Source organism: Halichoeres trimaculatus, unplaced genomic scaffold, assembly GCF_033239565.1.
Source record: "Halichoeres trimaculatus isolate MK-OKI-2021-1 unplaced genomic scaffold, fHalTri1.1 fHalTri1_scaffold_7, whole genome shotgun sequence".
NCBI classification, from domain to species: Eukaryota; Metazoa; Chordata; class Actinopteri; order Labriformes; family Labridae; genus Halichoeres; species Halichoeres trimaculatus.
This window is the reverse complement of record NW_027437185.1, coordinates 1,600,827-1,612,141: the sequence shown is the minus strand read 5'-3', so window position 1 is coordinate 1,612,141 and position 11,315 is coordinate 1,600,827. Positions and strand designations below refer to the sequence as shown.

General features: G+C 34.6%; 1 protein-coding gene across 1 annotated transcript; it reads left to right on the top strand.

The window, feature by feature from the left end:
• The first annotated feature begins 309 nt into the window (after positions 1-309).
• LOC141793751 (E3 SUMO-protein ligase ZBED1-like) lies at positions 310-3,011 on the top strand. The gene is made up of 3 exons (XM_074674604.1): positions 310-511; positions 631-889; positions 1,234-3,011. Exons 1-3 carry the CDS (start codon positions 312-314, stop codon positions 2,635-2,637), a joined length of 1,863 nt encoding a protein of 620 aa, XP_074530705.1. The 5' UTR covers positions 310-311; the 3' UTR covers positions 2,638-3,011.
• Positions 3,012-11,315: the final 8,304 nt, after the last annotated feature.

The following is an 11,315-nucleotide window of genomic DNA, read 5'->3' as shown; positions in this document are numbered from 1 at the left end:
GCTTCTTTGTGCAAATTTAAAAATTAATATAAAATAGAAATCAAATTGTTTTTTGCAAACTTCACCAGATTCTACTTTAACATGTCTCCACTAGGGCTGCCACGATTAGTCGACTAGTCACGACGACGTCGACGATCAAAATCGTCGACGACTTATTTAATGATCGACGTCGTCGTTTTAAGATATTTTTAAACCTTATTTTCCCCTCAAAACTGCCGCTGTACTTTCGGCTATCTTGTCTGCCGTTCTATCCTTCACGCACATGCGCAGAAGTGGTATCCGAGGTCACCCGTGATGTCACCGAAAGTGTTATGCCCAGCAGCATCATGGCAAGCCGGCAACGGAGCTCGAAAGTTTGGGAGCATTTTTCCAAAGTAAAGGAGAAAAGTGTGCAATGCAAAATCTGCAAAGCAGAAATGGCCTTCCATGGCAGCACGACGGCGATGCATGAGCATCTGAAAAGAAAGCACGTCGTGGCGGATTTATTTTCGGACGAAGAAGGACCATCTCGGTAAGCTAATTGGCTAGTTAGCTGCTAACATTAGCGTCAACAGTGAGCTACCTACTTTATAGCGATGTGTTTGAATAGAAAATGTGATGACGTTAATGTTTCATAACGCTACGTTACAGCGCCAAAAAAACGTGTTCCTCTTCAATGGACAACTTTGTGACAAAGCCAACAACATGCACACCTCGGCAAGCAAATGTCCTGACTGAAGCAATCCTGAACATGTTGGTGACAGACATGAGACCCCTGTCCATGGTTGGTGATTCAGGTTTCAAAGATATGATCAAGCAGTTCAATCCAGAATACCATGACAACTACCTACCAGGCCGATCACACTTCACCGCAATGATGGAAGAGAAATATGTTAAAACATTTGAGAAGGTCAGTTTTTTTTCTCTCTCTCTGTTTCTCTCAGCACAAAACAGCATTTTGTATTACAATTTAACACATTACATGATGAAATGATGAAGAATTTGCTGACTTAGCAATTAATTAATTAATCTTTGTTAAAGCATAAAACAAAAGTGATGTAATGCAATTTTTTTTACTGATATGTTGAATGTTTATTGTTACTGTATTTGATTTGATGTGACAACTGAATTGCTGAATTTTTAAATACATTTAAATCTTGATGCATAAACTGACAAATATTGTTAAAAAATAATATATGTACATAAAATTTTCCTCCTAATGCTAACTATTCCAAATCATCTCATATCTTTAAGGTAAAGCAGACCCTTCGAGGAGTCCAAAGTTTCCTCACCCTGACTGCTGATGTGTGGACCAGTCGTGCAACAGAGGCGTACCTTGGTGTGTCTTGTCATTTTATGAGTGAAGATTGGAAGATGAAGAGCTTCAACCTTGCCACCATGCCTCTTGAGGAAAGGCATACTGGTGCAAATATAATGACATGGATGGAAGAGGTGTTAGCAAAATTTGACATCTTGCCCACCAAAATAAAGGCAGTAGTTCACGACAGTGGGTCAAATATGGTGGCAGCAATGCGACTCCTTGAAGAAAAACATGGATGGGCTTCTATCCGCTGTGCTGGACACACTCTCCAGCTCATAGTCAACACCGCTCTCAAAGAAACCACCATCAGCAGAGCACTAGGTGCTGCTAGGCAGCTAGTGGAGCACTTTAAGAGAAGTGAGCTGGCTAGCACAAAGCTAAAGATGAAACAGGAGCAAATGAATGTGAAGAAAAATGCTCTGATCCAAGATGTCAGTACAAGATGGAACAGTACATTTCACATGATTGAGAGACTCCTGGAACAGCGCTGGCCTCTCACTGCCACTCTTTCAGATCCTGAGGTAACTTCAAGGGGGAAGCATTACTTTGACTTGAAGCCAGAGCAGTGGGCTCTGCTTGAAGAACTGGAGCAAGGGTTGGCGCCTTTTGAGACAGCTACTGTTTACCTTAGTGGACAGCAGTACACAACCATTTCAGGTCTTCCACAGGTGATCAAGGGACTGTCTCGGTCTGTACACCAAAGACAGTTTGAGACAAGCTCAGGAAAGTCTTTCATTGCCACTGCGGAAAAAGGGATAACACAGAGATGGGAGAGTATTTTCGCTATCTCAGCGGAGAAAGAAAACCCAGTTATTCTCTCAGCTGCACTGGACCCCAGATACAGAAAGCTGAAGTTTCTGGCTCCCGCCGATGGCATCAGAGTGCAGGGTACTATCGAAGTGCTTGCTGTCAAAGAGGCAAATGCTGGGACACGTGAGTGTGCACAACAGCAGAGGGTCACTGGTTCAGGTAGAGTTGAAAAGACTGCTTTGGACTCCCTTCTTCAGTCTGACACAGACAGTCAGAGTGAAAATGATGAAGAAACCGACCAGGAGGACCAAAAAGTCCAAGTTGTGAGAAGTGAAGTTCAGCTGTACTTTGCAGAGGCCACACTCTCTAAAAAGGATGATCCTCTCAAATGGTGGAGTGAAAATGAGGGACGCTTCCCCACGCTATCAAAGCTAGCTAAATCTTTTCTGTGCATCCCTGCAACCTCCACCCCGTCAGAGCGCATCTTCTCCACAGCAGGGAACATCTGCTCTCAAAAGAGAGCAAGCCTTTCTCCAGAACATGTAGAAATGCTAACTTTCCTGGCTATGAACAAGAGCCTTGTGTAGACTGGGATTATGTAGAGTCAGAGTGTTGTAAAGTTAAAAACAGTTGTGAGCACTGAGCACAAAATGCACTTTTGCTGTACATGGATGAGAGCAAAACTTGTCTTTTTGGATAATTTATTTAGTTTTAGGTGCCTACCTCATTTGATTGTGTCACACTTTCAGTACTTCAAATGTAGCTATGTCTAATGCCAGGGACAATGAAGCAAAGAAAAACCTATAAACGTTTTTTTTGTTTTGTTTTGTTTACTCTCACCCAGTGCCTTGTTTACCGTCTTTAACTCAGCTGTTTGCACATTTAAAGATTTGTTTGATGTCAGAGAAGAGGGAAATGTGTTTTCAGCTATTTCCTTTTGTTGATATTTTGTGTTCTTACTACTGCATAGTATTCATAGTGTACATACATAGTGCAAAGTTTTGGGTCCATTCTAGACCAGAGTTATGCCTTCATTTTATTTTGCACTATCACATTAAAAGAATGTCAGTACAAGCTGCAAAGTTCATTAAAAGTTGAATGAACTATCATCTTAATTGTTTTTATTTTTAGTACATACCTTAAACACTTGAAGCTGGAAACTAATGAGCTGTATGCTGGTACAATAAGCTGCAATTTATGTATGATCCGATTAGTCGACTAATCGCAAAAAATAATCGGTGACTAGTCGACTATCAAAATAATCGTTTGTGGCAGCCCTATCTACCTCTGTGGTGATTTTCAAGTGGTTTCACTGCAGATTTTTCTGACAGTTTGAAGTTAAAGTCCAGCCAAGTATACAATACAAGTTAAACTTCCCTAGGCAAATTTAAAAATTTATATAAAATAGAAATCAAATTGTTTTTTGCAAACTCCACCAGATTCTACTTGAACATGTCTCCACCTACCTCTGTGGTGATTTTCAAGTTGTTTCACTGCAGATTTTTTTAACGATTTCAGGTTAAAGTCAAGCCCAGTATACAGTACAAGTTTAACGTCCATAGGCACATTAACAAATTTATATAAAATAGAAATCAAATTTTTTTTTGCAAACTCCACCAGATTCTACTTGAACATGTCTCCACCTACCTCTGTGGTTATTTTCAAGTTGTTTCACTGCAGATTTTTCTGACAATTTCAGGTTATAGTCAAGCCCAGTATACAATATAATGTATGCTTCTTTGTGCAAATTTAAAAATTAATATAAAATAGAAATCAATTTTTTTTTTTGCAAACTCCACCAGATTCTACTTTAACATGTCTCCACCTACCTCTGTGGTGATTTTCAAGCTGTTTCACTGCAGATTTTTCTGACAGTTTAAGTTATAGTCAAGCCCAGTATACAATGTAATTAATGCTTCTTTGTGCAAAATTTAAAAATTAATATAAAATAGAAATCAAATTGTTTTTTGCAAACTCCACCAGGTTCTACTTTAACATGTCTCCACCTACCTCTTTGGTGATTTTCAAGTTGCTTCACTGCAGATTTTTCTGACAATTTCAGGTTATAGCCAAGCCCAGTATACAATGTATTTTGAGCTTCGTTGTGCAAATTTAAAAAAAATATATAAAATAGAAATCAAATTGTTTTTTGCAAACTCCACCAGATTCTACTTGAACATGTCTCCACCTACCTCTGTGGTGATTTTCAAGTTGTTTCACTGCAGATTTTTCTGACAGTTTGAAGTTAAAGTCCAGCCAAGTATACAATACAAGTTAAACTTCCCTAGGCAAATTTAAAAATTTATATAACATAGAAATCAAATTGTTTTTTGCAAACTCCACCAGATTCTACTTCAACATGTCTCCACCTACCTCTGTTGTGATTTTCAAGTTGTTTCACTGCAGATTTTTCTGACAGTTTAAGTTATAGTCAAGCCCAGTATACAATGTAATTAATGCTTCTTTGTGCAAAATTTAAAAATTAATATAAAATAGAAATCAAATTGTTTTTTGCAAACTCCACCAGATTCTACTTGAACATGTCTCCACCTACCTCTTTGGTGATTTTCAAGTTGTTTCACTGCAGATTTTTCTGACAATTTCAGGTTATAGCCAAGCCCAGTATACAATGTATTTTGAGCTTTGTGCAAATTTAAAAAAGATATATAAAATAGAAATCAAATTGTTTTTTGCAAACTCCACCAGATTCTACTTGAACATGTCCCCACCTACCTCTGTGGTGATTTTCAAGTTGTTTCACTGCAGATTTTTCTGACAGTTTGAAGTTAAAGTCAAGCCCAGTATTCAATACAAGTGAAACTTCCATAGGCAAATTTAAAAATTAATATAAAATAATAATTAAATTGTTTCTTGCAAACTCCACCAGATTCTACTTTAACATGTCTCCACCTACCTCTGTGGTTATTTTCAAGTTGTTTCACAGCAGATTTTTCTGACAATTGAAGGTTAAAGTCAAGCCCAGTGTACAACACAAGTTAAACTTCCATAGGCAAATTATAAAATTTAAATAAATGGTAATCAAATTGTTTTTTTGCAAATCTTACCAGATTCTACTTTAACATGTCCCCACCTACCTCTGTGGTGATTTTCAAGTTGTTTCACAGCAGATTTTTCTGACAGTTTGAAGTTAAAGTCAAGCCCAGTATTCAATACAAGTGAAACTTCCCTAGGCAAATTTAAAAATTAATATAAAATAATAATTAAATTGTATTTTGCAAACTCCACCAGATTCTACTTTAACATGTCTCCACCTACCTCTGTGGTGATTTTCAAGTTGTTTCACTGCAGATTTGTCCAGCAGTTTAAAGTTAAAGTCAAGCCAAGTATACAATACAAGTTAAACTTCCATAGGCAAATTAAAAAATTCAAATGAAACAGAAATCAAATTGATTTTTTGCAAACTCTACCAGATTCTACTTCAACATGTCTCCACCTACATCTGTGGTGATTTTCAAGTTTTTTCACTGCAGATTTTTCAGACAATTTCAGGTTATAGTCAAGCCCAGTATACAATATAATGTATGCTTCTTTGTGCAAATTTAAAAATTAATATAAAATAGAAATCAAATTGTTTTTTGCAAACTCCACCAGATTCTACTTGAACATGTCCCCACCTACCTCTGTGGTGATTTTCAAGTTGTTTCACTGCAGATTTTTCTGACAGTTTGAAGTTAAAGTCAAGCCCAGTATTCAATACAAGTGAAACTTCCATAGGCAAATTTAAAAATTAATATAAAATAATAATTAAATTGTTTCTTGCAAACTCCACCAGATTCTACTTGAACATGTCTCCACCTACCTCTGTGGTTATTTTCAAGTTGTTTCACAGCAGATTTTTCTGACAATTGAAGGTTAAAGTCAAGCCCAGTGTACAACACAAGTTAAACTTCCATAGGCAAATTATAAAATTTAAATAAATGGTAATCAAATTGTTTTTTTGCAAATCTTACCAGATTCTACTTTAACATGTCCCCACCTACCTCTGTGGTGATTTTCAAGTTGTTTCACAGCAGATTTTTCTGACAGTTTGAAGTTAAAGTCAAGCCCAGTATTCAATACAAGTGAAACTTCCCTAGGCAAATTTAAAAATTAATATAAAATAATAATTAAATTGTATTTTGCAAACTCCACCAGATTCTACTTTAACATGTCTCCACCTACCTCTGTGGTGATTTTCAAGTTGTTTCACTGCAGATTTGTCCAGCAGTTTAAAGTTAAAGTCAAGCCAAGTATACAATACAAGTTAAACTTCCATAGGCAAATTAAAAAATTCAAATGAAACAGAAATCAAATTGTTTTTTTGCAAACTCTACCAGATTCTACTTCAACATGTCTCCACCTACATCTGTGGTGATTTTCAAGTTGTTTCACTGCAGATTTTTCAGACAATTTCAGGTTATAGTCAAGCCCAGTATACAATATAATGTATGCTTCTTTGTGCAAATTTAAAAATTAATATAAAATAGAAATCAAATTGTTTTTTGCAAACTTCACCAGATTCTACTTGAACATGTCTCCACCTACCTCTGTGGTTATTTTCAAGTGGTTTCACTGCAGATTTTTCTGACAGTTTGAAGTTAAAGTCCAGCCAAGTATACAATACAAGTTAAACTTCCCTAGGCAAATTTAAAAATTTATATAAAATAGAAATCAAATTGTTTTTTGCAAACTCCACCAGATTCTACTTGAACATGTCTCCACCTACCTCTGTGGTGATTTTCAAGTTGTTTCACTGCAGATTTTTCTGACAATTTCAGGTTATAGCCAAGCCCAGTATACAATGTATTTTGAGCTTCTTTGTGCAAATTTAAAAAAAATATATAAAATAGAAATCAAATTGTTTTTTGCAAACTCCACCAGATTCTACTTGAACATGTCTCCACCTACCTCTGTGGTGATTTTCAAGTTGTTTCACTGCAGATTTTTTTAACGATTTCAGGTTATAGTCAAGCCCAGTATACAGTACAAGTTTAACGTCCATAGGCACATTAACAAATTTATATAAAATAGAAATCAAATTGTTTTTTGCAAACTCCACCAGATTCTACTTGAACATGTCTCCACCTACCTCTGTGGTTATTTTCAAGTTGTTTCACTGCAGATTTTTCTGACAATTTCAGGTTATAGTCAAGCCCAGTATACAATATAATGTATGCTTCTTTGTGCAAATTTAAAAATTAATATAAAATAGAAATCAATTGTTTTTTTTGCAAACTCCACCAGATTCTACTTTAACATGTCTCCACCTACCTCTGTGGTGATTTTCAAGCTGTTTCACTGCAGATTTTTCTGACAGTTTAAGTTATAGTCAAGCCCAGTATACAATGTAATTAATGCTTCTTTGTGCAAAATTTAAAAATTAATATAAAATAGAAATCAAAATGTTTTTTGCAAACTCCACCAGATTCAACTTTAACATGTCTCCACCTACCTCTTTGGTGATTTTCAAGTTGCTTCACTGCAGATTTTTCTGACAATTTCAGGTTATAGCCAAGCCCAGTATACAATGTATTTTGAGCTTCTTTGTGCAAATTAAAAAAAAATATATAAAATAGAAATCAAATTGTTTTTTGCAAACTTCACCAGATTCTACTTCAACATGTCTCCACCTACCTCTGTGGTGATTTTCAAGTTGTTTCACTGCAGATTTTTCTGACAGTTTGAAGTTAAAGTCCAGCCAAGTATACAATACAAGTTAAACTTTCCTAGGCAAATTTAAAAATTTATATAAAATAGAAATCAAATTGTTTTTTTCAAACTCCACCAGATTCTACTTGAACATGTCTCCACCTACCTCTGTGGTGATTTTCAAGCTGTTTCACTGCAGATTTTTTTGACAGTTTAAGTTATAGTCAAGCCCAGTATACAATGTAATTAATGCTTCTTTGTGCAAAATTTAAAAATTAATATAAAATAGAAATCAAATTGTTTTTTGCAAACTCCACCAGATTCTACTGGAACATGTCTCCACCTACCTCTGTGGTGATTTTCAAGCTGTTTCACTGCAGATTTTTCTGACAGTTTAAGTTATAGTCAAGCCCAGTATACAATGTAATTAATGCTTCTTTGTGCAAAATTTAAAAATTAATATAAAATAGAAATCAAATTGTTTTTTGCAAACTCCACCAGATTCTACTTTAACATGTCTCCACCTACCTCTTTGGTGATTTTCAAGTTGTTTCACTGCAGATTTTTCTGACAATTTCAGGTTATAGCCAAGCCCAGTATACAATGTATTTTTAGCTTCTTTGTGCAAATTTAAAAAATATATATAAAATAGAAATCAAATTGTTTTTTGCAAACTCCACCAGATTCTACTTGAACATGTCTCCACCTACCTCTGTGGTGATTTTCAAGTTGTTTCACTGCAGATTTTTCTGACAGTTTGAAGTTAAAGTCCAGCCAAGTATACAATACAAGTTAAACTTCCCTAGGCAAATTTAAAAATTTATATAACATAGAAATCAAATTGTTTTTTGCAAACTCCACCAGATTCTACTTGAACATGTCTCCACCTACCTCTGTTGTGATTTTCAAGCTGTTTCACTGCAGATTTTTCTGACAGTTTAAGTTATAGTCAAGCCCAGTATACAATGTAATTAATGCTTCTTAGTGCAACATTTAAAAATTAATATAAAATAGAAATCAAATTGTTTTTTGCAAACTCCACCAGATTCTACTTTAACATGTCTCCACCTACCTCTTTGGTGATTTTCAAGTTGTTTCACTGCAGATTTTTCTGACAATTTCAGGTTATAGCCAAGCCCAGTATACAATGTATTTTGAGCTTTGTGCAAATTTAAAAAAAATATATAAAATAGAAATCAAATTGTTTTTTGCAAACTTCACCAGATTCTACTTGAACATGTCTCCACCTACCTCTGTGGTGATTTTCAAGTTGTTTCACTGCAGATTTTTCTGACAGTTTGAAGTTAAAGTCAAGCCAAGTATACAATACAAGTTAAACTTCCCTAGGCAAATTTAGGGAAGCCAAGCCCAGTATACAATGTATTTTGAGCTTTGTGCAAATTAAAAAAAAATAAAATAAAATAAAAATCAAATTTTTTTTGCAAACTTCACCAGATTCTACTTGAACACATCTCCACCTACCTCTGTGGTGATTTTCAAGTTGTTTCACTGCAGATTTTTCTGACAGTTTGAAGTTAAAGTCCAGCCAAGTATACAATACAAGTTAAACTTCCCTAGGCAAATTTAAAAATTTATATAACATAGAAATCAAATTGTTTTTGCAAACTCCACCAGATTCTACTTTAACATGTCTCCACCTACCTCTTTGGTGATTTTCAAGTTGTTTCACTGCAGATTTTTCTGACAATTTCAGGTTATAGCCAAGCCCAGTATACAATGTATTTTGAGCTTTGTGCAAATTTAAAAAAAATATATAAAATAGAAATCAAATTGTTTTTTGCAAACTTCACCAGATTCTACTTGAACATGTCTCCACCTACCTCTGTGGTGATTTTCAAGTTGTTTCACTGCAGATTTTTCTGACAGTTTGAAGTTAAAGTCAAGCCCAGTATACAATACAAGTTAAACTTCCCTTGGCAAATTTAAAAATAATTATAAAATAGAAATCAAATTGTTTTTGCAAACTCCACCAGATTCTACTTTAACATGTCTCCACCTACCTCTGTGGTTATTTTCAAGTTGTTTCACTGCAGATTTTTCTGACAATTTCAGGTTATAGCCAAGCCCAGTATACAATGTATTTTGAGCTTTGTGCAAATTTAAAAAAAATATATAAAATAGAAATCAAATTGTTTTTTGCAAACTCCACCAGATTCTACTTCAACATGTCTCCACCTACATCTGTGGTGATTTTCAAGTTGTTTCACTGCAGATTTTTCTGACAATTTCAGGTTATAGTCAAGCCCAGTATACAATATAATGTATGCTTCTTTGTGCAAATTTAAAAATTAATATAAAATAGAATTCAATTTTTTTTTTTGCAAACTCCACCAGATTCTACTTTAACATGTCTCCACCTACCTCTGTGGTGATTTTCAAGCTGTTTCACTGCAGATTTTTCTGACAGTTTAAGTTATAGTCAAGCCCAGTATACAATGTAATTAATGCTTCTTTGTGCAACATTTAAAAATTAATATAAAATAAAAATCAAATTGTTTTTTGCAAACTCCACCAGATTCTACTTGAACATGATTCCACCTACCTCTTTGGTGATTTTCAAGTTGTTTCACTGCAGATTTTTCTGACAATTTCAGGTTATAGTCAAGCCCAGTATACAATATAATGTATGCTTCTTTGTGCAAATTTAAAAATTAATATAAAATAGAAATCAAATTGTTTTTTGCAAACTCCACCAGATTCTACTTTAACGTGTCTCCACCTACCTCTTTGGTGATTTTCAAGTTGTTTCACTGCAGATTTTTCTGACAGTTTAAGTTATAGTCAAGCCCAGTATACAATGTAATTAATGCTTCTTTGTGCAAAATTTAAAAATTTATATAAAATAGAAATCAAATTTTTTTTTGCAAACTCCACCAGATTCTACTTTAACATGTCTCCACCTACCTCTGTGGTTATTTTCAAGTTGTTTCACTGCAGATTTTTCTGACAATTTCAGGTTATAGCCAAGCCCAGTATACAATGTATTTTGAGCTTTGTGCAAATTTAAAAAAAATATATAAAATAGAAATCAAATTGTTTTTTGCAAACTCCACCAGATTCTACTTGAACATGTCCCCACCTACCTCTGTGGTGATTTTCAAGTTGTTTCACTGCAGATTTTTCTGACAGTTTGAAGTTAAAGTCAAGCCCAGTATTCAATACAAGTGAAACTTCCATTGGCAAATTTAAAAATTAATATAAAATTATAATTAAATTGTTTTTTGCAAACTCCACCAGATTCTACTTTAACATGTCTCCACCTACCTCTGTGGTTATTTTCAAGTTGTTTCACTGCAGATTTTTCTGACAATTGAAGGTTAAAGTCAAGCCCAGTGTACAACACAAGTTAAACTTCCATAGGCAAATTATAAAATTTAAATAAATGGTAATCAAATTGTTTTTTTGCAAATCTTACCAGATTCTACTTTAACATGTCCCCACCTACCTCTGTGGTGATTTTCAAGTTGTTTCACAGCAGATTTTTCTGACAGTTTGAAGTTAAAGTCAAGCCCAGTATTCAATACAAGTGAAACTTCCCTAGGCAAATTTAAAAATTAACATAAAATAATAATTAAATTGTATTTTGCAAACTCCA

Excerpts from the sequence above, each read along its gene's own strand:
- LOC141793751 (XM_074674604.1), top strand. The coding sequence starts at position 312 with ATGCCCAGCAGCATCATGGCAAGCCGGCAACGGAGCTCGAAAGTTTGG. Across the intron at positions 512-630 it reads GACGAAGAAGGACCATCTCG|CGCCAAAAAAACGTGTTCCT; the intron begins GTAAGCTAATTG and ends GCTACGTTACAG. Across the intron at positions 890-1,233 it reads ATGTTAAAACATTTGAGAAG|GTAAAGCAGACCCTTCGAGG; the intron begins GTCAGTTTTTTT and ends CATATCTTTAAG.